This window comes from Panthera tigris, chromosome A2 (genome assembly GCF_018350195.1).
Source record: "Panthera tigris isolate Pti1 chromosome A2, P.tigris_Pti1_mat1.1, whole genome shotgun sequence".
NCBI lineage: Eukaryota > Metazoa > Chordata > Mammalia > Carnivora > Felidae > Panthera > Panthera tigris.
The window spans coordinates 162,059,154-162,086,107 of record NC_056661.1 but is presented as its reverse complement, the minus strand read 5'-3'; the positions used below and the strand labels follow the sequence as shown (position 1 = coordinate 162,086,107).

At 49.5% G+C, this 26,954-nt stretch overlaps 1 protein-coding gene across 12 annotated transcripts in view; it reads left to right on the top strand.

The window, feature by feature from the left end:
* PRKAG2 (protein kinase AMP-activated non-catalytic subunit gamma 2) overlaps positions 1–13,669 on the top strand; it is a 257,901-nt gene extending 244,232 nt beyond the window's left edge. For 9 of the 12 annotated variants that reach the window (XM_042975711.1, XM_042975691.1, XM_042975684.1 and 6 more), the window contains 6 exons: positions 884–1,049; positions 1,387–1,424; positions 3,057–3,203; positions 5,771–5,864; positions 12,351–12,429; positions 12,526–13,669. In XM_042975711.1, the coding sequence (XP_042831645.1) occupies positions 884–1,049; positions 1,387–1,424; positions 3,057–3,203; positions 5,771–5,864; positions 12,351–12,391 (486 nt within the window). In that variant the 3' untranslated portion in view covers positions 12,392–12,429; positions 12,526–13,669. The remainder of the gene's footprint in view (positions 1–883; positions 1,050–1,386; positions 1,425–3,056; positions 3,204–5,770; positions 5,865–12,350; positions 12,430–12,525) is intronic. The other 3 variants (XM_042975704.1, XM_042975698.1, XM_042975715.1) reach the window with 1 other exon arrangement.
* Positions 13,670–26,954: the final 13,285 nt, after the last annotated feature.

The window sequence follows — 26,954 nt, the reverse complement described above, 5'->3', positions numbered from 1 at the left end:
AGTTTGGAACAGGGGTTGTCCTGCGTCACGATGGGCTAGATGACCTAATAGGTCTTTCTTTTTTTTCTCTAAATTTCTAGGATTCTCATGATTTGAATATTGATGAACTCTTTGACTTGAACATTTTGTTTCTTCTAATTGTTCATCTTTTCCTGATAATTATAAGGTACAGCAGGAGGACGGAATCAACTATACCCTTTATACAAGGTGGATTTTTGAAACCGTAGACCTTATTTTGTCTTAGTCAAACATGACCCTAGACTCCTCTCTTCTGACTTCTCCCTCCTCCTCTAAAACAGCCCATGAAAAGAAAAGCGAACTTTGAAAGGTTCTTGCAATTCTGTTGGCCTGTTCTTTGCCCCTCATAATCACAAGGTGGAGTCCTCAGGATGTGGGGGTGGGGGGGGGGCCGGGGTGAGGACTAGCTTAGCTCAGACAGCTCTCCTGAGACGCTCTGGGTTTGGAAACGCGTGGGTTCTTGGTAGATATTCCTTAATGCCGACAGCAGGACCAGGAATTTAAGATAAGTATCTAAGGATACAGGATTCTTGGTGGCTATGGGTCTGAACTTCCAGAGAGACCTCTTGTTCCCTCTTCTGTCCACGTTTTCCGTGGGTGAAGAGAAGGGGAACGTTACACTGTGTGAGTGCCTTGTAGTGTTTTACTAAGTCGTTGAATAGAAGCGTAGACCCGTAAACCGGTTTGAACGCAGACTGCAGTTCCTACGTGTAGCATTTCCGTGTTCGTTCGGACATCCGGGTAGATGGTCAGAAAACCGCTAACTGTAATCTGTGATACGTAGTGTTTTGTTTCAAGTGTGGACATGTGCACATTGAAAAGGTCTGCTCGGGCTCTAGAGCATTTGTGTTTATCTTCTGCTTAGATGTCTGATATGCCAAAGCCTGCCTTCATGAAGCAGAACCTAGACGCCCTTGGCATCGGGACCTACCACAACATCGCCTTCATCCACCCGGACACTCCCATCATTAAAGCCTTGAACGTCTTTGTAGAAAGACGAGTGTCGGCCTTGCCTGTGGTGGATGAGTCAGGTCTGTGGGTTTGGTCAGACAGAGACCACGCTTTGTCTCCTTGGGGCAAACTGACTGCTAAGCGGTCAGCAGATCAGACTGGGTGGGTGGCCAGCAAGGGGGGTGGGGATGAGAGTTTCAGACATGGCGGATCGAGTCAGCACCGAGCAGCACTCGGGTTAGCAAGGACTTGGAGCTGGCTTATTTCTACACTGGCTGTTAAGATGGGATTTCACGTCCGTTTAAAATTAGACAAGTTTGTTTAATCGCTAGTAAGCATCTGGCTAAGACTGATTTTAAGTGGTATTTTTTTTGTCTCTAAGACCTGTTTTTTTCTAACATTTGTTTTCATTTTTAGGAAAAGTTGTAGATATTTATTCCAAATTTGATGTCATTGTAAGTACTTTTAATTTTGTTACACCTGTCGTCTAGAATGCATTTAAAACAGATTCGTGGGGCGCCTGGGTGGCTCAGTCAGTTAAGCATCCGACTTTGGCTCAGGTCATGATCTCACGATTTGTGAGTTCGAGCCCCGTGTCCGGCTCTGTGCTGACAGCTCAGAGCCTGGAGCCTGCTTCGGATTCTGTGTCTCCTTCTCTCTCTGCCCCTCAGAAATAAATAAGTGTAAACTAGGTACATTAACCTGCTTGTGATTTTCCCTCATTACCAGCTTTTGTGAACGTGAGGACCGGAGGATTCTGCAGACTGCCCAGAGTTACTGTGCTTAACATCCCCTGGGTTAGCAGTGAATAACATATTAGCATCTTCTGGTTTTTCCAGTCTATGTGTAGTTTATCCATTACTACAGCATGTGTGAATATTATAGACGGTCCTATTTCTGTGGGCAAGACATTATTTATTCCATGTGCTTAGTGCACACAGTGATTCAGGGGTCACTTCAGGGGTTATAATCATCTCATTGTTTTACTGATTGGGAACAGCTGTTCTCAAGAAAACAGCAAATATATTCGTTATTTAAAAATTTTTTTTAATGTTTATTTTTGAGAGAGAGAGAGACAGGGCACGAGCGGGGGAGGGGCAGAGAAAGAGGGAGACACAGCATGGGAAGCAGGCTCCAGGCTCTGAGCCGTCAGCACAGAGCCCGACGCGGGGCTCGAACCCACAGACTGCGAGATCAGGACCTGAACCAAAGTCGGATGCTCAACCGACTGAGCCACCCAGGCGCCCCCATATTAGAGTTAGTTAAAGTCCTGTTTCGAGGGCTCTGTTTTTGATCCCTGGTGCAAATCTGCTAGATGTAATGCTACATCTTTCTACTGAATGCTTTTTCGCCCCATTCATTTTAAATGCACTTCCTTAGAGTTTTCTAGTATCTCTAAGAAAGGAAACCAAAATTCTGGTAGCCCCAAACATGCTCTGCATTTTTTACCCTAATATTGATCCCGCCATTAAATATAACTTGGCAGCTAGCTGTGTCTCTTGTCTCATGCATTCTGCTTAACATAACAGGCATCAAAAAAATCTGCCAATTAGAATTTGGTTGGGTAGGACCCTCTGAGGTTAAAGCCACATGGGTCTGTGGGGGGCTCGTCTGGCCTGTTCTTCCTTCACGGGCTTGACCTGGCGGGTCCCTCGGCGCCTTCCTGGCGAAAACCTTGCCCCCTGGGCAGGGGCTCACAGGGAGGGTCTACTGTTGCAGGCACCCTGGGGTGCTTCTCACCCTTTACAAATGTTAGTCTAAGGATTGGGTTGGGGGGGGGGGGGGGGGAGGTAGTCTTCCGTGGGACAAGCAGGCAAAATTTAACAGGGTTTGTCGTAATTAAGGTATATCTCGTAAGCTCTGTGCTGACGGCTCGGAGCCCGGAGCCTGCTTCGGATTCTGTGTCTCCCCCTCTCTCTGCCCCTCCCCCACTCATGCTCTGTCTCTGTCTCAAAAATAGATTAAAAAAATTTTTTTAAAAGATAAACAATGTCTTTAAAAATCAGGTCACTTTAAACTTACTAATCTTGGTTATTAAATAGGCGAGCTGAAATCAAAGGACATAATTCACCGCCCCTTTATTACAGAACCTTGCTGCTGAGAAGACGTACAATAACCTAGATATCACAGTGACCCAGGCCCTTCAGCACCGCTCACAGTACTTTGAGGGCGTCGTGAAGTGCAGTAAGCTGGAAATACTGGAGACCATCGTGGACAGAATAGTGCGGGCCGAGGTGAGGCAGCCGGGCCAGATCACCCCCTCCCCTCCCACCCCTGCGCACGCCCGCTGCACCGGGTCCTTGCTCGAGGTGCGCGGGGATCCTGAGTCACAGCGTCAGCCAGTGCGATCGGAGATCACGCCCTCCCCGTGTTGCTTGACACATAGTAGGTCATCTGGAAATGCTCACTGCAGTGAACTGATAAGTGCAGTGTCATAGTGGAGTCAAACTGGTCAGAAACTTTCATGGTTTAAAAAGCACATAACTAAGAAAACAAATGTCCCAAGCGCTTTAGGTCCCATTAGGGGATTTACGAACTTAAAATTGTGTCATTGTATACTGCTGTAACAAAGGGAATGGTCACTCAAAACATCCTTTGATCTTCATAAGCCAATGTTCTCGCTTTCCTGATCGAGATAAGAGTAGATGGTCGAATAACTTCGTCTCCTGACCCTCTGCACTCTGGTGCCCGCGTACGTGAGGGTTTTGAGTATACTTGGGATAACGCTTCCGATAAAAGATGAGCGAGATCAGCATATAACGTATCTAATCTACGATCCCCACTCCCGGAATCTTTCCTTCCCTTCCTCATTAGACAGGGATGGGAATGTTAGCCGTTTATCACTGTCCAGGACTGACATACCGTGTTCTTTCTGGAACTGCCCCGAAGTAGGCAGAATCAATTCATAATGATACATCTGCTTTGGTCATTCTTCTTATAAATATGAGAATACAGTCCACGAAGAAAAGCCCCTGATTAGTTCGTAGGCTACTAACAGGCGATCCTAACGTTACATGTGAAGCAGGGGGTTGCACCCTCTCGGGAGCCATCTTACAGAAACAGCCCCGTCTTCATCCTTGCGTGTTGAAGACTTCACCTTGGCGTGGGCTCACCCGCGGGGCCTCCCCCCGCTACCACTGTTCACAGCTTTTGAAACGTATTTCACTTAGAATCTCAGTAGGAACTCTTTCCTTTTTCTACTTGAGTTTAGTACCCATCACTCTTGTTCTCCAAAGAGTTTTAGTGGACTTGGGAATACATCTTTACTTTTTATGAAGGTCCATAGAATTATGGGCCTTTCGAAGATCATAGGCAGAAATAGGTAAGACCCTTCTTCCTAATTATCTATAAGGACAGTGCACATCCATGTGATGAGATCCTTTACAACAAGAAATGTCCTAGAAGGTACAGAAAAAACATTAACAATGTATTACCAAGAGAAAAAGCCACTTACCGTATATAGCGTGAGTATATTCATTTACCTGCTCACGTGTATAGAAAAGAGGCCAGAAAGACCCGCGCCACAGCAGTAGCCGTGGCTGGTCCTGGGTGGCGGAGTTCTGGTTGGCGTGGGGAACACCGTCCGGTGATCCTCTGTCCTGAGCTCTCTTGTCTGAGCATATATTATTCTCGGGCAAAAGAGAAAAGCAATTGGCTCATCTTTTCGGCCCATCTGGCAAGAGATAGAAATTTCTTTGTAATAGGAAATAGGTCATTGAGGAAAAAGATGTAATTTAACACTTTTCTCAAGTTACCCATTTTGACTTTTATCCCCATTGAAATAATTTCTTTCACCAGATGGCTCCTTGCTGGGGGACAAAGGCCAATTTTAGCTTCATTACAGTTGTTGGGGAAAGGGGATACAGTGTCCACAATGATTTAGTTATTTATAGGACATAAATATCACACCAGAATATTCGCTAGTTTAGACTCAGCAACAAATGGCAAGAAAATATTTTTGGTAGTCATTTCTGCCTGGAAGAATGAATTCTCTGGGTAAGATAGCTGCCCCTTGACCTTCAGTCGTTCAAAAGAGAGTTACTTAATTAGCATTATTGGACGTTAACAACAAAATGTGTCCAGTATAGACTAGAAAGCACTCGCTGATCCTAGATACAAGCCATCGTTTTAATTTATAATTATAGTAAAATAATTGTGTTCTATCACAGGATTATTGAAGACCCGAAGTTTTTTTAGAAAAACTTTTCAAGTTTATTTAAGTCCTCTCTACACCCAACATCTAGAGTAAGACCCCACAACACAAGCCATTCGTTTGCTAAAGAGCTCAGTGCAAAATGAGATGTGAATATAATGTTTCACTTAATTATAGTTCACTTATCTTCTGAACTGAGCATATTACATAGGAATTTCATAGAGAAAAGACTACAGAAAAATGAAGAACCGTGACCCATTTTGTTCTCGCTCTCATTTGGTTGGACGTCCTTCCCACGTAAATCAGTATCTGAGAGTTACGAGAAACTGAGATTCAACTGTAAAGAATTAAGAACTTACGTTTTAAGATTATGGCTGCCTGGTACCTTCATGTTTTGGGGTTGTATCGTTCCTATATTAATATTCTGAAATTTGAAAACAGCGGGACGCAGCCGATTTTTCCCACAAGTAGTTAAGAAAGTCAGCACTGCATTGTGGCTTCAGAGCCTAAGACCCTTCAAGGTTCTGCGCGCCGTTTCCATCTCTCACTTGTGGGATGTACTCAGGGCATCGTATACGAAAGACATTTTCCCTTACACCCGTTTTAAACCTTCATGTAAATTCTGACCCACTTGTCTCGCGTTTGCAGGTGCATCGGCTGGTGGTAGTAAATGAAGCAGATAGCATCGTGGGTATTATCTCCCTGTCAGACATTCTGCAGGCCCTGATACTCACGCCCGCAGGTACGAGTGCCGGGTGCTGGCCTTGCCCTTCGTGTGCAAGAAGGGGGGGGGGGGGGCTGCCGGGCGGGGGCAGGTACCCCGTGCAGGTACTTCACCACCGCACACAGACAGAGCTCGGTGTTTCGGGGTTGTATCGTTCCTGTATTGATACTCTGAAATTTGAATTCTCGTGCACTGCCCTGTAAACCATTTTCACTTTCTGGGTGGTTTTTCTTTGTTTTACTGCTCCGCGTGGGTGAGAGATAAAAGTTGATAGAAATTCTGAGGAGCATCCTATCAACAACCAGCAGCGTCTGCATAAGTGAGGATTCGTTGCCATAGTCCTAACCCTTCCCATTCAAAAGCGAAGACTCCTTCAGTTTTGATTTTTAGGACGACTACCTAGAAAACATAGGAGGGGAAATTCTTTGCTCTACCCTTAAAAAAACACACACACACAAAAAACTTGTGTTTTGAGTATATAAAACAGAAGGCCTAAACACAAACTTTTTTCCATTAACAACAGCATATGGGAATTACATTACCTCCCAAACAGCGTTGGTAGCTAACCTCATTTTGTGCCAGACCAGCTCGGCGCAAGCTCTCAGGCCAGTCAGGGAGCGTGCAGGGGAGGGGAGGAGGGGGCTCTGGGAAAGAGGGCTGCTGTGTCTCCTGTGGGCCATGTTTAGTAGTGAGAGGCGGGCTAAGGGGTCCTAAAAGCACCAGCCCTCTCTTTTTCCTCCCTACTCCTCCCCTTCCCACCCCCATCAAGTACAAATAGTCCAGCCTTGGGCCAGACTGACCTGTGCCAAGACGTGCCAAGACTGCAGACTAAGTGACGTACACTCCGAACCCCTAGAAGTTAAACATTAAAGTGTGCGTGTACTCGAAAACAGACACACAGACCAGTGGAACAGAACAGAGACCCCAGAATTGGAGCCACAGACAGATGGCCAACTAATCTTTGACAAGGCAGGAAAGAGGATCCAATGGAAAAAAGTCTCTTTAACAAATGGTGCTGGGAGAACTGGACAGCAACATGCAGAAGAATGAAACGAGACTACTTTCTTAACACCAGTCACAAAAAGAAACTCAAAATGGATAAAGGACCTGAATGTGAGACAGGGAACCATCAAAACTCTAGAGGAGAAAGCAGGAAAAAAATCTCTCTGACCTCGGCCGCAGCAGTTTCTTACCTGACACATCTCCAAAGGCAAGGGAATTAAAAGCAAAAATGAACTATTGGGACATCATCCAGATAAAAAGCTTTTGCACCGCAAAGGAAACAATCAACAAAACTAAAAGGCAACCGAGAGAGTGGGAAAAGATATTTGCCAATGACATGTCCGACAAAGGGCTAGTATCCAAAATCTACAAAGAACTCACCAAACTCCACACCCGAAAAACAAATAATCCAGAAAGAATTGGGCAGAAGACATGATTAGACACTTTTCTAAAGAAGACATCCAGATGGCCAACAGGCACATGAAAAGATGCTCAACGTCACTCCTCATCAGGGAAATGCAAATCAAAACCACACTGAGCACCTCACGCCGGTCAGAGTGGCTAAAGTGAACAAATCGGGAGACTGTAGATGCTGGCGAGGATGTGGAGAAATGGGAACCCTCTTGCACTGTTGGTGGGAATGCAAACTGGGGCAGCCGCTCTGGAAAACAGTGTGGAGGTTCCTCAAAAAATTACAAATAGATCTACCCTATGACCCAACAATAGCACTGCTAGGAATTTACCCAAGGGATACAGGAGTGCTGATGCACAGGGGCACTTGTACCCCAGTGTTTATAGCAGCACTTTCAACAACAGCCCAATTACGGAAAGACCCTAAATGTCCATCAGTGGACGAATGGATAAAGAAGATGTGGTTTATAATGGAAAACTACTTGGCCATGAGAGAGAACGAAATCCTGCCATTTGCAGCAATGTGGATGGAACTGGAGGGTATTATGCTAAGTGAAATAAGTCAGAGAAAGACAGATGTCATATGTTTTCACTCATACGTGGATCCTGAGAAACTTAACCGAAGACCATGGGGGAGGGGGAGGGACGGAGGCAAACCGTAAGAGACCCTTAAATACAGAGAACAAACTGAGGGTGGATGGGGGGTGGGGGAGAGGGGAAAATGGGTGATGGGCACTGAGGAGGGCACCTGTTGGGATGAGCACTGGGTGTTGTACGGAAACCAGTGTGACAACAAATTATATTTTTAAAAAATGAACCCAATTAAATGGGAAAAAATAAACTGCACACGTACTACAGTACTTATTTTATTTTGGTTCAGAAATCAAACTAGCCAAGACTAGTTTCCAGTTGGTTTCTAACCTAAAGATGCCCATCTTAAAGGAGTCCCTGCCACCGGCGAGAAATCTCACCTCCTCTGGGTGCAAGCACCGAGGCCGTGACTCCAGCAGAGAAGCAGCAACCGGGGAGGGGGTCCACGGACTGAGGAAACACACGCAAACCCCTAGCAGAAAGATAAGCAGGTGGCGCCAGCCCCGTGCTGCGGGACACTCCCCGGCTAGCAGGGCACTCACGCGGCTGTACTTGACCTACGCACGGAGGTCACCCGGAGCAGGCGGGCGAGACCCATCCGGAGCGCGTGATCCCACTCCTGTGCAGCCTGCGCACAGACAGCTCCTTGGTGCGCACGGGGACGGGCCTCGTCCAGGGCGGGCTCGTCCTTGCAGGCACGTAACTTAGCACCTTCAGAAAGAGGCACCCCTCTCCCGGGCAGCTGGCCCGGGCCAGGGCACACGTTCAGCCAGCAGCGTTAGGGCTCATCTGGGCCCCTCTCGGTCTCATGGCCAAGATTCTTTGTGCGTGGTAAGCTCCAGAGTGAACGAATCACGTTCTTTAGCCTCTGTGTGCCTAGTGTCACAGACCCAAAGAAGGAGAGTGGTGGCCCGGGGCGCCTGGCTCAGTAGAGCATCCGACTCTTGACCTCAGGGTTGTGAGTTCGAGCTCCACGTTGGGCGTAGAGATTAAAAGAATAAAAAAAAATTTTTTTTAAACGAATGAAAATGTTGGGCTGGATGAGTTGACATTTCCATCCACATTTGAGATTTTTTAAATTCCAAGTCATTAATACTCCTCTGCGGGGAGGAACCCTGTTCCACGGCCGAATTTGGTATGTGCGTTACCATAGAAATAACGTTCTAAAGATAGTAGTTGAGTTAGAATTCTCTGCAATGTAGTGTGTAGAACCTATTTAGGAAAAGTGCTCCGTGTCCCTAATAACTGATTCGCAAGTGAACGTTCGGAGAGCTCTCCGGGAACACGGGCCCTGCCTGCCTCGGATCAGCAGCCCTTGAGATGCCGTCATCGTGAGAGACGGTGCCGTGTAAGCATCAGGTGAGGGCTCCGGCCTGGCCTCCGTCTCCCCCAGGAGTTGCCCGTGTGTGGCCTCATTTAGCCCCTGGTCCAGGCAGCCGTCCGGTGAGCAGGCTGACCCAGGCCCTGCGTCCTTCCAGACACACTCTGATAGTGTGAACCTGTTTGCGGGCGACGAGGGACCGCAGCCGGGACCCGCGCTGCTGGGTGGGAATCAGCGGCAAGGGGCGCTTCGAGAAGGCGTCCGCTGTTGGGTGAATAAAAGCTACCAGTGGTGATTCAGCAGCCAGTGGACACGGTCCTCCATCAAGGACGCGGACTGGCCGTAGTAACATTTTCTCTTCAGCAGTAGCTCCTTGTCACACGTGGACCGTCCAGGCAAACCTATGCGTGCGCGCGTGCATGCGACCGGTGAATACATGATCGGTTAGCGGTAGCTATGGTTTTTTTAGCCCCTTATTTTCTATGGATTGTTCATCTCTTTCAAAAGTCTCCTTGGGTCTGAAGGGACAATAGGAGAGGCTGCTGTGCTGAGAAAAACGGTAGCGCTCCCGCCAACCTGCCCGGAAAGTCACGAGCCAGATGCGTGCAGATACCCGTAAACGTGTTGGAATGCTTTTGTTCAACGTTTTGGAAGTACGCACAGGCACACCTCAGGGACCCTGTGGGCTGGGGTCCGGACCCCTGCAGTACAGCGGATGTCACAATAAAGCGAGTGGAAGGGAGGTGTTGGTTTTGCGGTGCACGGAAGGCACGTTTGCACCACACGTTTGCGGCGTGTGACGTGTGCCCCAGCACCGTGGCCAAAACGACAGTGGACACACCTCCGTGAAAAGCGACTTTATTGCTAAAACGTGCTAACCGCCGTCTGAACTTGCAGCGGGTCCTAATCCTCTTGCTGGAGGGGGTCCTGTCCGACGGTGATGGCTGCTGACCGGGCAGGGTGGTGGGCGCTGAAGGCCGGGGTGGCTGTGCAGCGTCTGAAAATAAGACAGCGGGGACGTTGGCCGCACCGGGTGGCTCTTCCCGTCACGAATGATTTCTCTGTGGCGGGCGGTGCCGTTTGATGGCATTTTACCCAGAGGAGAACTTTCCCCAAACCGGGGTCTGTCCTCTCAGCCCCCGCCGCTGCTTCGCCGACCAGGCTTCCGGAACGTTCCAAATCCCTTGTGACCGTGTCTTCGCCGACCAGGCTTCCGGAACGTTCCAAATCCCTTGTGACCGTGTCTTCGCGGCATCTCCACCGGGAGGAGATGCCACCTCAGGAAGTCGCTTTCTTTGCTCCTCTTCGTCCGTCCAGGTTTCATCCTGAGATGGTGGCGACCCCGTCCCCTCTAAAGGCTCCACTTCTGATCCCAGTTCTCTTGCTGTTTCTACCGCGTCCACGGTGACTTCCTCCACTGAGGTCCTGAGCCCTCCACGTCCTCTCCAGGAGGGTTGGAATCACCTTCTTCCCAACTCCGGATTATGTTGATAATCTGATCTCTTCCTGTAATCACGAACGTTCTCAATGGCTTCTGGAACGGTGAATCCTTCCCAGAAGGTTTGCAGTTGCCTTCAGATGCATCTGAGGAGTCCCAGGCGTGGCAGCTGTCGCCTCGTGACCCGTGTTTCTTAAATACTAGACTCGAAGGCCGAGGCGGCCGCCTGAGGCACGGGCTGCAGGATGGCGGGGGTGGTGGCGGGCACGAGCACGACCCTCATCCCGTCCGTCTCCGTCAGAGCTCTGGGCTGTGACCGGGTGCACCGCCGGGGAGCTGCCCCGTCTTGAAAGGGATCTCCGGCTGAGCAGAACTCCGCAGCCAGCGTCCCCTGCTCAGTGACCGTGCTGGAGACCGACGGGCTTCGTCGTGCGTTCACAGAGCGCAGGCGGAGCGGGCCTCCCGCCGTTCGCGGGGGCCTCGGGTTTTCCGAACGGTCACCGAGCCCCGGCTGCCGGTCCAGGTCACCGCCGCGTCAGCCCCCGACGAGGGAGTCAGCCCCGGGCACGGACTTCCCCTCTCTGGCTCCGAAGGCCCGGCTGGCGTCTTCCGGGAGAAGGCTGTTGTGTCTCCACCGAAGGGGTGGGTGTCGCGCGGCCCCCGGGCCTTCCGGCCGGCCTGCCGCTTCGCCCCGCACTTGCGTGCTGTGGAGACGGCGCCTTTCCCGGAACCTCCTGACCCACCTCTGCCAGCTTCAGGCTGCTCCTCTGCAGCTGCCTCACCTCTCTCCGCCTTCACGGAATCGGAGAGAGTCGGGGCCTGGCTCCGGATTCGGCTCTGGCCTCAGGGGACGTGTGGCTGGTGCGACCTTCCGTCCAGACCCCTGCAACCCTCTCCACACGAGCGGGAAGCCGCGTTGCCTTCTTAGCACCTGCGTGTTCCCGGAGGAGCGTTTTTTTTTTTTTTAAGTTTACATATTTATTTACTTAAGGCATGTCTGCCCCCAGTGTGGGGCTCGAACTTACAACCCAGAGGCCAAGAGTCGCTCGCTTTTCCGACCGAGCCAGCCAGGTGCCCCTGGAGCAGCCCTTTATCTCAAGGATTTTTCCTCTGACTTGACAGCGGGGCTCGCTGTTTGGTGAAAAGAGGCCCACTCTGGACGTGCCTTTGTCACACCGGGCTTAATCGTTTCTAGCTTTTGATACAAAGCGAAAGGTGGGCGACTTTCACCTGAACACCTAGGGGCCGCGGTAGGGTTGCCACGTTGGCCCGATGTCAAGAGTGTTGCCTCTCAGGGACGAGGGAGGCCCGAGGAGACGGAGGGAGAGATGGGGGGGGGACGGCCAGCGGAGCGGTGGGCACACACGCATTTATTGAGTCGCTGCCTGCGTGTGGCTCACGGTGCCGGCCAACGATTACGGTAGCGACCGAGATCCCTGATCGCCGTAACAGGTATCGTCGTGAAAAAGTTTGCAACGCGGGGAGAATTCCCCAAATGGGACGGGCACGCAGAACGATGCCGTTTGGAAAACGGTGCCGGTAGACTTGCCTGAGGCAGGGTTGGCGCAGACCTTCCAATTTTTAAGGACAAAATCACCCACAGAGCGCAGTGAGCGAGGTCCGCCCGCGTGACGGCAACACGCGCACCTTCACCAGGACACACGTGCGTTCTCTCTTTTAAAAACGTTAGCACTGGAACCCCTTTCTTTCCCAAATTAAGTCTTGCGTATTTAACACTTAGGACCTGGAACACAGATTAGAAGTGGGCTGCTGTGTTTGTAGGGGTCTGGAACGTTCTCCTAAGGCACGGCAGAGTACGGGTGAGGACCCCCCGGGGGGCGGGGACCACCCCTGCTGTGTGCAAGACAGGCCCGGCTGCGACGCGCTTTGATGTTTCATTTTCCATCTACCGACAGGTGCCAAACAAAAGGAGACGGAAACGGAATGACCGCTGTGAGTGGAGAAGCCCTCGTAGGAGAACTTGAACAAAGATTCTGGGTCACGCTTTGCCTCATGAACACTGACCGTGTTAGAAGACCGGAAAATGGCTAAGAATGTATAGCAGGGTTTAGCGATGGGTATTTTTTCCAGTGACGTTGAAACTGAGCATAAGAAACAGGTTTTATGTGTTTGAAGATTCAGCCTTGCATTAAAAGACTGTTTTCAGACCTTCGTCTGAGCGATTTCAAATGCTGTATGTTATTAAAGTGCACTGTGTCCTGAAATTTTTTATTATTTTTCGTTTCAAAGAATTCACTGGTCTGTAACAGGCAATAGGACATAAGGCGAGCGCATGGCTTCTTCAGACCTAGTGCCTTATGTCGGAACACGTGATATGTCATCACTGCGGCCCGTTGCAGCTGGAGCCACACGGTGCTGGGGCGTGACAGTCTTTGGACCTTTACCAAATCAGTTTTGTTCTCATTAGATTTGTCAAACCGTTGTAATTTGGATATAAATCATTACTTTGTAAAACTTTAATGGCAGTTTTACGTTTAAGTGTCTGTTCTGAACTACAGTGTAGACAAAACTGCTTTACAACAGCTTTATTTATTTTTACTTTCCTGCAATTTTTTTTTTTTTTTTAACACATCCTGGTGGGTGAGCCTCCCCATGCCCGTTAATAAACCATCGGTGGTTATTTTTAAAAGGCAAATTTCTCATTTAAGTTTGGATCTGGAAAGCGTAGGACTTCTAAAATAGCCACTGTTAAGAGTGGAAAGCCGAAGTTTCTGAAAGCACGGGTGAAAACGTGCTCTGCTAGGCTGGGAACAGGCGGCGGTTAGGAGCAGACAGAGTGCCGGGAAGAGGTCTATTTTTTTCTTGTGTACTGAAACGTAAAATCACGATGTTTGTACGGCTGCTGTGCGATCGTCCGTGTAAATTCTATTGTGGCACATGCAATATGTCATGTGGTTGAAGAGAAACCATGTTTCCTAATGTAAGTGCTCTGAAAATGTCCACACTGTATATATATATATGAGTATAGTTTGATTTTTTTGTTGTCGTTTTGGGGTTTTTTTTGGCAGATTGAAAGATTAAAGTAAATCTTATTATCGACCCTTTTGTTCAGGATGTTCTTTAAAATACCACGTGTTTCGGCACATATTCATTACAAATCGGCATGAAGTTTCCCACGTAGAGATTTCTTCCCAAATGAAGGAGAACGTGAATTCTCGGATCCCTTTTTCCCTCATCAGAAAAAAACAAACCTGGGGAGCCTGGCTGGGTCGATCGGAGGAGCGTGTGACTCTTGATCTCAGGGTTGTGAGTTCGAGTCCCGTGTTGGGTGTACAGATTACTTAATAAATTCTTGGGGACCGCCTGGGTGACTCAGTTGAGCGTCCAACATCAGCTCAGGTCATGATCTCGCGGTTAGTGAGTTTGAGCCCTACATCGGGTTCTCTGCTGTCAGCACAGAGCCCGCTTCGGATCTTCTGTCCCCCCCCCCCCCTCCCGCCTCCTCAACTCATGCTCTCTCTCAAAAATAAATAAAAAACATTAAAAACATAATAGGGGCGCCTGGGTGGCTCAGTCAGTTGGGCGTCCCACTTCGGGTCAGGTCATGATCCCACAGTCCATGTGTTCGAGTCCCGCATCGGGCCCTGTGCTGACAGCTCAGAGCCTGGAGATTCTGCCTTCAGATTCTGTGTCTCCCTGTCTGGCTCTCCCCCACTCACACACTCTCTCAAAAATAAGTCGGTTAAGCGTCCGACTTCGGATCAGGTCGTGATCTCGCGGTTCATGGGTTCAAGCCCCGCATCAGGCTCTGCACTGACAGCTCAGAGCCTGGAGTCTGTTGCAGATTCTGTCTCCCTCTCTCTCTCTGCCCTTTCCCCGCGCACGCGCGCGCACACACACACACACACTCGAAAAAAATTTTTTTTGAGAAATTAAAAAATAAAATATTTTTGAAAAAACCTTAATGACTCACACACTTTCTCTCCATTATTAAATAGAATACATTCAATTAAAAGTCGACCCCGGGGGCGCCTGGGTGGCGCAGTCGGTTAAGCGTCCGACTTCAGCCAGGTCACGATCTCGCGGTCCGTGAGTTCGAGCCCCGCGTCAGGCTCTGGGCTGATGGCTCGGAGCCTGGAGCCTGTTTCCGATTCTGTGTCTCCCTCTCTCTCTGCCCCTCCCCCGTTCATGCTCTGTCTCTCCCTGTCCCAAAAATAAATAAAAAACGTTGAAAAAAAAAATTAAAAAAAAAAAAAAAAGTCGACCCGCAGATTTTCTTACGCTGTCACTTTTCATTTCCTAGTTAGGCCAGCTGTGAGAGAGCACATGTACACGTTTCCCCATAGAAACAACTGTGGTTGTGACTTAGGTTAATGGTCATATTTGGGAGAAAGCAAAAACAGTCACAAAGCTGCTAGAACCCCAGTTTTGAACCTCAAAACATCTGCTTTCAGCCCGCCCCGGGTTTGTGAAGCACCCATGAGTCTGCTCAGACTCCCATGTACCACATAGAGCGTATTCTGTGTATGTTCCGCTTCAGAAAACCGCGCAGGGCCATTTACAAAGAAACGTGCTACGATTCTCTCTTCCCACGAGGCACACTCAGTCTGGCGGGCCTCGGGCAGGGTAGGGTAGGGCGGGGCAGGGCTGTGCCAACGTGCCGGGCAGCAGGGTTTGGGGCGCACCTGCACCTGTTAGGCGCCAGCGGGAGTGGGGCGGCCCCTTCTCAGACGCAGGGCTGTTGCCCAAGAGCATCTTGTTTCCGGCAAGTGATAAAGACGGGGTTCTAGGAAGTGTGCCTCTCTGTGCCCTTCTAGAAATAAGGAGAAGTGGCACTTCCAGAATCCTAACGAGGAAAGGATTCTAAGGGAAAAGCCTAGCTGCCCCGAGAAAAACCACCTGGGAACCCTTGCTGGATGCGCCCCAGGTGTTTGCAGCGGCCTGTCCCCTCGAGGCTCCCAGGACCCCCTTGCGTGGCAGGCTCACTGCGCCACCAGTGCCCACGGACGCCCTGGCCCTCGCACCAACGAGGAGCTCACAGCCCCCAAAGGCTTGCGCACGACTGATGAGTGATCAACGTGAAAGCAAGAGCGTAAAAAACACACCACGCCGGTTCCGGAAGCAGAGAGGGCATCCGTTCCGTTTCACATTCTAATCTCCAAGGAAAACTGGACGGACTTCCTGAACTGATGACATTTCTTACATTTTCCTAGAGAAACATTTGCGTGAGCAGACCATCCTCTTTAAACCACTGGTTCTTGGCGGGAGAGATTGTGGACCCCGGGGGACACTTGGCAAAGTGGATACGCTTTCGCTCGTCACCACTGGCGGTGGGGATGTGCCGCTGGCACCGGGTGGGCAGAGACCATAGACCCTGTGAGCGAGCCCCAACGACACACAATGTGCAGCCCAAGATGTAAGTGAGGAGGTTAGAAACTCCGCCCCGAACAATTACAACCTTCTGGGTATTTTTGATTACCTTCGTTACTTCCTAACTGAATCCATCTGTCTTTGGAGGGGGGAGAAAAAAAAAAAAAAACACCTGAGCAGGCAGCCTTTCTGGGACAGGGGACAATCCAAACAGTCCACAGGTAGATTTCAGGGCGCTTACTTCCAAGGCACTTCCGCCAAAAAGAGAATTTTGCTTTGCAAACAGTAGCACTCTCGGGAGAAAATTCCAACCCGCAGGGAAATACTTGGAAGTTTCTCTGTTACTTTCTTTTCATAAAGAAACCAAGAACAGGTTCCAAAATTGTTTTTTCACGTAAAATTCCCTGTGCAACCGGCAGGGTTGTAAGTCTACATAAAGAGCATGCTTGCAACAGTCACAGGAAACCCCTAAAGTCCCCTCGCCTTGTGGATATAGCCCCATCTTATTTCTAGAACTTACCACACTGCACAACATTTACCTTTAGATGCCAGCCTAAGCCAGGGCATAGGAAAATGAATCACGTGGCTCCCTGCGTGGCTCTCAGAGATACTGAGGATCCTCCCCGCAGGGAGGTGGGGAAAAAGCCAGATACCCAGTTCCCTCCAGACCCCTGCTGGACCTCCACCTCCAAGGAACTTGCTGGTCAGAATCTGAAGGCTCGACAAAACGCTACTCTGACTTCAGCTGTGCGTTGCCCTCTCTGGAAAGCCTGCGTCACAATCACCTGCTCTCACTGGGGACCAGAGCCTGAGGGGCGCCTGCTTCTGGGAGGTTGGGGACGCAGGATGAGTCTCCCACCTGCCTCCACTGGCCAAATCAGGAGCATCTCGCCCCCTCCCGCCGCTCCGGCCAACGGATCACCACCGCAACGAATCGAATTGGAGAACTCAGGTAAACAACTGCCAGGTGTCACTGGCGCTCATTTGCCACAGGCCATCTGCCTCACCCATTCCAGCCACCGGCCCTCCCAGCCCCAGGGAGAGAGGCTGCTGACTCTCCTCCGCGTGAACTCTCCCTCCCAGCTGAGCGCAGGAGCCTGAGAGCAGGCCCTCCCTTCTCATCTCTTCCAAACTGTGCTGCTCGGCCTGGGAGAACCGCGCAACGGCCCAAAGCCACGCCCGGGGTTGCTCTCGTCCACGGCCTCAACTGCAAAGACCAAGGGGGAACCTCAAACTGCGGCCCGCGAGGCCTGGCCACTGCTGGGCGGGCCAAGATCTGGGAAGGGTGGGGTCCCCCCGCCTCGTGGCCCGTGCGGCCTGAGGTCCCCCTTGCTTTGGCAACCCTTTGGATATGCCCCCTGGCCCGCAAGACGCCCCGAGCTGTGGGGTCACCTCCCTTCCAGCCGCAAGGCCTCCCCACTGCCTGGTGCAGAGGACGCGGAGAGGGTCACACTCAGGAAACCCTAACCTCTACCTACAGCCCCAGCCCCCCGATTCCTGTCCAGCCAACACCTCCATCCACCCCTCCCCGCTGCTGGGGACTCACCATATTCAACCACGACGTGGAGACGCTGGCCCCCTCTGAATCCTCTGTGAGCTTTTTAATCCTCCTCCTCTCCACCCCGCCCCTTGAAAAGACAGCATAAAGAGGCTGCATTTCTGGCGGCCTCCGAACGCATTCGGATTCAGAGGCCCAAAAAGCTGACCCTCCCGACATCACAGCCGTTAAGCTGCATTTTTAAACCAAAAATCTCATCATCTCATTTCACTGCTCAGAAACGGTCACAGGCCCCCCCGCCCCGCAAAGCCCTCCCCTCCCACTGAGCCTCCCACCGACTTGCTCCCCGTCCTTCTAGAAGCTCCACGCCTTCCACGCCTGCCCACCGGCCTGAGCTGGTCCCCACCCCCTTTCCTCACCTGCAGATACTCAACTGCTCTCTCAAGGGCCAAGTCAAATGGCCCTCCACCTGGAGGCGCCCAGGACTCCCCCCTACCCCCCCCCACCCCCCCCACCCCCGCCAGCCGGCCGATGGATGCCTCCCTCCTCCGACAGCACAGGCCGTAATTCCGTAGGCCTGTTCTGCCCTGCCTCCTTCCTGGATAGTGGAGGGCGGCGCTTGAGGCCACCTGGCATCTCGGGTCAGAAGATCCGCTCCTCAGGGACGCCTGGGTGGCTCAGTCGGTTAAGGATCCAAATTTCGACTCGGGTCACGATCTCGGGTTGGGGAGTTCGAGCCCCACGTCAGGCTCTGTGCTGACAGCTCAGAGCCCAGAGCCCGCCTTGAGTTCCGTGTCTCCCCCTCTCTCTGTGTGCTGCTTATGCTCTCTTTCAAAAATCAATAAACATTTGGGGCGCCTGGGTGGCTCCGTCGGTTAAGCGTCCGACTTCAGCTCAGGTCGTGATCTCATGGTTCGTGGGTTTGAGCCCTGCATCAGGCTCTGTGCTGATGGCTCGGAGCCTGCTTCACATTCTGTGTCTCCCTCTCTCTCTCTCTGCTCCTCCCCCACTCGGTCTCTGTCTCTCTCAAAAATAAATAAAACCTTAAAATTTTTTTTAAATAAACATTTTAAACATTTTGTTAAAGAAGACATGCTTCTCGGTACTGCTGTGCGCACCAGGAAACTGTTATAAAATCCCTCACCTTTCTTGGCTTGGCTCTTCCCTTGTGCAGTTACCGAGACGGAGAAATACGCACACACCGTTGCGCGTAAGCGTGCTCCCCGAACGCTAAAAGTCTCGCAAATGTTAGTAGCAGGTGTTGTCCTCACGGGTGCAGCGGTCACCTGAGTCCCTCAAGGGAACGATCTCCTACTCATCTCCATACTCCCACACCGGCACATCTCTGGACCTGAGAGGTGCTTCGGGAATGTTCGGCCGACGTTTGATGAGCGGTTGGTAAAGGCCAGTACATCCAGGAGGATCTTGGGGCTGGTGACACACTCCAACCGTGTGAAGCTGGTCCCCTGCGTGGCCAGGCTACTTGATGAAGGTGGGGAGACACCACAGGATACGGGGCATCATCTACGAATCCAGAGGCGGCCCTCTTCTCTGCCTGTAGCTTTCACAGGTGGGTTCCTACCCAGGGAGGATGCTGGAGGCAGGCTCTGCTCCCTCTCTAACACAAAGGACACTTCCTTCTCAGAGGAGGGAATGTGGATACCCACAGACCCCCAGGGAGCCCGCGGCCACCGGAGAGGGCCGGCAGTCAGAGCACAAGCGACAAGCTCCGTGGGGAGGAGAATGGAGAAAAAGACACCAACACCTGCCCAGAGAGAAAGATGAGGCCGGCTTCAGGCGCGGGGAGTGGAAAAGACCAGAGACGAGGGCACCAAGCCAGCCCCTCACACCTGCATAGATGGAACAGAGGGTTTGATAAAACTCACTCTTGAGCCTCTTAAAATCCAGAGGGAGTCCTTCCAGGGTATTTTGAGAATTCCCAGCTACCATCTTTCTTTGCCCCTTGTCCTCTTTTTGACAGCTGAAACAATTTCCAGAAACGTCGCCCCCGCCAAAACAGTGCTATGTGAAGGACGGCCCCTGGGCTAATTCCTAATCACAAGCGTCAGGTGGGAGGAGGGGACAGGCGGGTGGCTCCTGGGTGGGAGGTTTACAGCAAACCAGCCTGGAATGAGCAAACTGGGGTGGCCCCCAAGGCCCACACTTTTGCAGTCCCTGTTACTTTTCAGAACCGCATCGAAGAGAACAGTTGCTTAGTCCCCAGTGAAGCCTTAGGCTTCAATATCAATTTATTTAGCAACTATTACACTGTGCACACAGCACCACCACGGGCCGGGCACCGTTCGAGGGGACCGGGCCACACCACGAATCTCTGCCCTCAGGGGCTTACATTCTATCTAGTGTGCTGTGAGAACATTTTAGAAGAACATCGCCACGGCACCTTGAGGTTGTTCTCTCGCTTTTTTTTTTTTTTTTAAGTTTATTTGCTTATTTTGAGAGAGACAGAGACAGTGTGAGTGGGGGAGGGGCAGAGAGAGAGAGGGAGAGAGAGAGAATCCCAAGCAGGCTCCAGGCTATCGGCACAGAGCCCGACTCGGGGCTCGAACTCACGAACCGTGAGATCGTGACCTGAGCGGAAACCAAGAGTCGGATTGAGCCACCCGGGCGCCCCTCAAAGCCCATGCTCTTAATCCCAGTTCTAAACAGCTATCGCCAGCTGAATTGTGTCCCCCCCACAAAGATCTGCTGAAGTCTCCCCCTGACCCCGGTCCCTGTGAATGTGATCTTATTTGGAAACAGGGTCTTTGCAGACATGGTCAAGTTAGGTGAGGTCACACTGGAGGAGGGCAGGCCCTAAACCAGTGACTGTGTCCCTTGGAGAACAGGCCACACAGAGAGAAGGCCATGTGACAGCAGACGCAGACTGATTAATGTGACAAAGCTAGGTACTGGGAAGGTGCTAGAACATTAAACGTGGTTTTAAAAACTTTACCAACACATTTTTATAAAAGTACGCCATTTGCTTTCCTTTTAAAAGCAATTTTATCGTAACCCAGACATGTTAGAACTGAAATACACGGAAGGAAAGGTAGAGCTGAGCGTAAAAAAAAGCGGACAGGAGGTTTTTCAAATGGCGACCGACAGAGGTCCATTTTCAGGGGCCTTGAAATGCATTGGTTGGAAATAGGGCAGGCTACTATGATTACCACATTGAAAGGAAAAGTCTTCAAGAGTAACCATATTATAGATTTCAGACATCTTGACACAGCACTTAGTGATGAATAATTGAGATCTGTTCCTCATACCTTATGCACCCGATGGCTCTATTTATTATGCCATAAATTAGTTGACCCAACTGCTCTTTTTTTTTTTTGAAACAGGCTTTTTCAAGAACTGTAAACAGCGTTTAAAAGAGCACAGTGTGTACTTTCTTCTATTATTTGCAAATCGCCTGGAGGAAGAATGCTCCCCACTCCGTTGGTGAAACTAAAGCGACAGCGTGAGCCAGCGGGGAAATGATGGGACCAGCCTCGCCTGCAGCTCTGAGCCCTCCTGCCGACCCAATGCCACTTTCACGGGAGGGTCACAGAGTCACTGAACACTGACCTGGGGCGGGGGGGGGGGGGGGGCAGCCCTTCTCCTCCAGCCACCATCACTTCCGCTTAACCTCTTGCTCGGGCCCCTGTGAGCCCCCAACCCGGCCGTCCCTCACCGTCTACCCCTCGATGTCCTGCCTCCTTGTCCAGCCTGACTCGACTGTCCATTGCAGACACCGCCAACCCCTGCCCCTGTCCTCCTGCAAAAGCCCCAGCTCTGGCCGGACCTTTGCCCCCCTGCACTACCCCGCAAGGCCCCCTCTGCCCTCAGCTCCTTCCCTCCCCGCCCCCACTCCCCCACACACAGCTCTGGCCAGAATCACCCCCATGCATGGCTCCCAGCTGACTCCCACCTTGCCCCCTACACTATCCCCACCCTGGCCCCACCTGCCCCCCCCACACACACACACAGGGCCCTGGCCGACCCCAACCTGCTCCCTCAAGGCCTTAGCTGGCCCCCAACTGTCACTTCTCCACGTGCTTAGTTTTCCATCATCTACCATTAATTCATCCCCAAACTCTCTGCAACAAACACTGATCTCCTCGCCCTGAGTTCAAAAGCATGAGTTAACCCACCCATCTTCGTTTTCTCAGCGACCTCATTCCTGGGCCCCTGCCCTCCTCCTGCCTCCAGCGGGACTAATGACTTCTACACCTGCTGCCCAGCCAGATGTTTGTCAACGTTATTCTTTCCAAGATGAACATTTTACTTCGTTAATATTTAACTCTGTTTTCTGTATCTTTTTTTTTTAAGTTTTATTTATGTAAGTAATCTCTAACATCCCATGTGGGGTTAGAACTCGAACTCACGACCTCAAGATAAAGAGTCACATATTCTTCCCACTGAGCCAGCCCGGCACCCCTGTTTTCTAGGTCTTTAACTTCAGCTCTTTATTTTTCCTTCCTTCTATTATTATTCTAACTTCTTAAATAAGTCACTAAGCTCATTAATGTTTAGCCTTTTGTTTTTGTGCTAATGTAAGCATTTAAGGCTAACTTTTTCCCTTTTATGGCATCCCATGTGCTTTGATTCGTAGCTTTTTTTTTTTTTAATGTAGACCTCACACCCAGTGCGGAGCCCAACTTGGGGCGTGAACTCATGACCCTGAGACTAAGCCCTGAGCTGAGGTCAAGAATCGGACGCTTAACTGACTGAGCCACCCAGGCGCCCAGACTTGAAGCATTTTTATTATCAGTTTAAGTATTTTCTCATTGTCTTTATTTCTTTTTGACCCATGAACTCTACAAAAGTATATTTCCTATTTTCCAAATCTATGGGGCTCTCTTTCTATGTTTTGTTAATTGACTTCTAACTTAATTGCATTGTGGTTGGAGAATGTGGTCGATATGAGAAATTCCTGGAAATGTGACGAGGCTTGCTTTATGACCTTCTCCATGGTCAATTTTCATAAATGGATTATCCGTGTCTGAGAATATGTATTTCTTTTCATCTGCTGAGAGCAACGTGCTATATAGGTGGTCGTGAAACAACTTTGTTCATTCTGCCATTCAAATCTTTTCTGTCTTTACTGATTTTTAAAAACTACCTCCCAATTACTAAAAGGTATTAAAATATCTTACATGATTTCAATTTCTCCTTGTAATTCTGTCAAGTTTTGCTTAACATATTTTGCATAAACAGAATGTTACTGGTCACATAAAGGTTTCGAATTGTAGTATGTTCCTGGTGAATGAAACCTTTCATAATTATTTAGAGCCCCTCTAACCATAGTAATGGTTTTGCTTTAAAACCTATTTTGTTTTATATCAGCGCAGCTTCACAAGTCTTCTTTTGGTCAGTATTTGGTATAGCCTATTTTTTTTTTTTAAGGTTTTTTATTTATTTTTGAGACAGAGAGAGACAGAGCATGAACGGGGGAGGGGCAGAGAGAGAGGGAGACACAGAATCGGAAGCAGGCTCCAGGCTCTGAGCCATCAGCCCAGAGCCCGACGCGGGGCTCGAACTCACGGACCGCGAGATCATGACCTGAGCTGAAGTCGGATGCTTAACCGACTGAGCCACCCAGGCGCCCCTGGTATAGCCTGTTCTATTAGCCATTCCAAATAACCTTCATTTCCAATTTTTCTGTATGATTATGTTTTAGATGTGTCTCTTGTAATCATCATATGGTTAGATTTTTTTAAAAGTCCATCCTGTCAACTTTTGTCTTTAGATTAAAACATTTTGGTCCATTTGCTATAATCATTGATCTACTTGTATTTTGTGTTTATTTTGTGTTTTCTACTTGCATGGCCTTATTTTATGTTTCTTTTTTCCTCCTTTTGATTATTTTTTCTCTTATTCTACTCCATTTCTTATTCCATTTGCCCTCTCTATTCTTTGGAGTTTTTGCATATTTCAACACTATCTCAGAGAGAAATTTTTTAAAAAATTTAACTATTGGGGCGCCCAGGGGGCTCAATCGGTTGGGCGACCGACTTCAGCTCAGGTCACAATCTCGTGGTTCATGGGTTCGAGCCCCATGTTGGGCTCTGTCCTGACAGCATGGAGCCTGCTTTGGAGTCTCTCTCTGCCCCTCCCCCACACCCACTCTCTAACAAATAAAAAAATAAAATAAATAAAACATTAAAAAAATCATCATGCCATTACCCCACTGAACAGAATTAACAAAAATCCCTTAATATCATGTAATACCCTCCATTTTCAAACACCCCCAATGTAACACACATTTAATGTGTTCAAATCAGGATTCAAACACAATCCACAGGTTTGATGTGGTTGATTTATCTCTCAGGGCTCTTTTTGTTTTTTTTTAATTTTTATTTATTTTTGAGAGAGACTGAGTGTGGGTGGGGGCGGGGGCAGAGAGAAGGATACACAGAATCTGAAGCAGGCTCCAGGCTCTAAGCTGTCAGCACAGAGCCCAACGCAGGGCTCGAACTCAGGAACCGTGAGATCATGACCTGAGCCAAAGTCAGACGCTTAACCAACTGAGCCACCCAGGCCCCCCTCTCAGGGCTCTTTAAATCTATGAGTTCTCTCCCTCCTCCCTCTTTTTCCATGTCACTTATTTTTGAGGACACTTAGCTTATAGATATTCCCACATTCCAGAAAGCTGACATTTCCACAGGGTATCATTTAGCATATTCCTCTATCCCATTAGACCAAGGGATTGATCAGACTCGTGGTTAATTTTATGGCATAAACATTTCATAGGTGAAATGGGGCGTGTACTTCGATTTGTTTACAAATAATTAGGTAAGAACTATATAGCTGATAGATGCAAAGACGGTGGACAGAGTAGGAGGACCCTAAGCTCACCTCCTCCCATGGATACAACTGGAAACACTCACATCTTGTAAATAGCCCAGAAAATGACACGAGGATTGGCAGAACAAACTCCACAACTAAATGTAGAGAAGAGGCCACATCGAAGAGGGGAGGAAGGGTGGAGATGCAGTGGCGAGCTGACCAGACCTGCAGGACTGTCCACAGGAGGGGGGACCCATAGGCACAGAGATGGGAAGGAGACAGACTGTCACGCCGTGAATTCTGCACGGGGAAAACGAAATCCCCACAACGTTTAGCTTTGAAAACCAGAGGGGTGAAATTTCATGAGTTCTTACAACCAGGGGGACTTAAAACCTAGAATTTTAAAAGTCAGCAGCCTCAGCTCTGGCGGGGAGCGCAAGAGGAAACCGAGTCACCACCCTTAAAGAGACGGCACAACCAACAACCTGTGGAGATACAGCACAGAAGCAGCAGTTTGAAAAGTGCCCGGGGCATTCAGGAGGGAGGGCTGCTTTCTCATCTAGGGGATCACTGGGGGACTCCACCAGGAGCAAAGGAGCAGGCAGACACCATTTCCCTCCCCCACTCCCCAGCATAAACACATGGCCCCCTGCCCGTGCAAGCACAGTGCCAACACTTGATACTTACCTTGCTAAGAGCACCACCTTGCACCCCTGTATCCACCCCCCCACGCTTCAGCAGATCCACCCGCTCTGGCCAGGACTACCTCGGTCTGGTGCTATGGGTCCCCTCCCCCAGAAGACCGGCGACCGGCAAACCTTGCTCACACAGCACCTCCTGCCCCCACTCACGTTGTGGAGCTGCCACACCCCCCAACCTGGCTGGCCTCCATTCTGCCAGCGACAGATCCCTTCTCACAGAGGACCTGCATGCAAACCTTGCAAACACTGTGCATCTCGTTCCTGTGGACGCTGCAAATCCACCCCCCCGCCCCAGTACGCTCTTGCCCGGAGCCCACGAAAAGTGGTAGCACAAGCCTGGCAATGTGCAAGCAGCTCCAAGAGAGGCCAGCACTACTCCAAAGTGAGTCCTGCCCCAAGGAGAGGGAAAGATAACCACACACCCCAGTCAGACTACAGCCCCAGCAGTGAGCTTGGGGTACACGGCTGGTCTGACTACAGGCCCCGCCCACCAAGGAAAGCTTCTCGGGGGGCAACACAGAGAAAGCACTCCACACGTCGATGCTACTGCATCTTGCAGATGCCTGATGTGACTCAACTCAAGCCTACAGTGGCCACAGAGTGGCCCAATAACACCACGGGACCAAACCCTACCCACAACAGGCAAGTGAGCCACAGCAGACAACTGGACTAAGGAAAAGAGCTGCTAAACCACAATAGCAGAGTTCATGCAACACACACAGAAGATACCCCTGAAGCACCAGGTTGCAGTGAACTACAGGACTTCTTCAGAAGGCCACTACTTTTAAGAGCAAGAAATGTAGCCGACTTTTGTAATACACAGAAACAGACACAGGGAGTTAGATAAAATGAGGAGACAGAGGAAAATGTCCCAAATGAAAGAACAGGACAAAATCACAGGAAGAGACCAAAGCGAAATGGAGGTAAGTAGTATGCCTGATAGAGAACTTAACATAATGATCATAAAGATACTCCTTGAGAAAAGATTGAAGGACATCAGTGAGACCCTTAACAAAGAGGTAAAAAAGACCCAATGAGATGAAGAACACAATAAATGAAATTAAAAATATACTAGATAGAATAAATAGTAGACTAGAGGAAGCAGAAGAATGAATCAGCAACCTGGAGGACAGAGTTATGGAAAATAATCAAGCTAAGCAGGTGAGACAAAAAATTATACAAAATGAGAAAGGCTCAGGAAACTCGTGACATCATCAGGCATAATAACATTCGCATTACAAGGATCCTCAAAGGAAAAGAGAGAGAAAAGGTGGCAGAAAATTTACTCAAAGGACTAATAGCTGAAAACTTCTCCAATCTAGAGAAGGAAACAGAAATCCAGATCCAGGAAGCGCAGAGATCCTGCAACAAAATCAACCCAAGTTGGTCCACACCAGGACACCTAGTAGTTAAAATGGAAAAAAGTAGTGATAAAGGGGTAACTTTTAAAGCAGCAAGAGAAAAGACAACAGTTACATACAAGGGGCAACCTCATAAGGCTATCAGCTGATTTTTCAGCAGAAACTTGCAGGCCAACAGGAAGTGGCATGATATATTCAAAGAGCTGAAAGGAAAAAATCTGTAGTCAATACTACTCTATCCAGCAAGTCTATCATTTAGAATAGAAGGAGAGAGTTTCCCCAACAAACAAAAGTTAAAGATATTCATAACTACAGAACCAGCCCTACAAGAAATGTTAAAGGGGCTCTTTGAGTGGAAAGACCATAAGTAAGACTGAAGAAAGCAGGAAGCACAAAAGCAGTGAAAATAAGTATATCTGTAAAAATCAGTCAAGGGACTCACAAAACAAAAGGATGTAAACTATGACACCATATACCTAAAACATGATGGGGAGAGGAGTAAAGAATGGGTTCAAGCTTAAGCAACCATTAACTTAATACAGATTGCTATATGCAGAAGATGTTATATACAAACCTAATGGTAACCACAAATCAAAAAGCAGCAACAGATATGCAAAAAATAAAGAGAAAGAAATCCAAGTATATCACTAAAGAAAGCCAACTAATCATGAGAAAAAAAAACA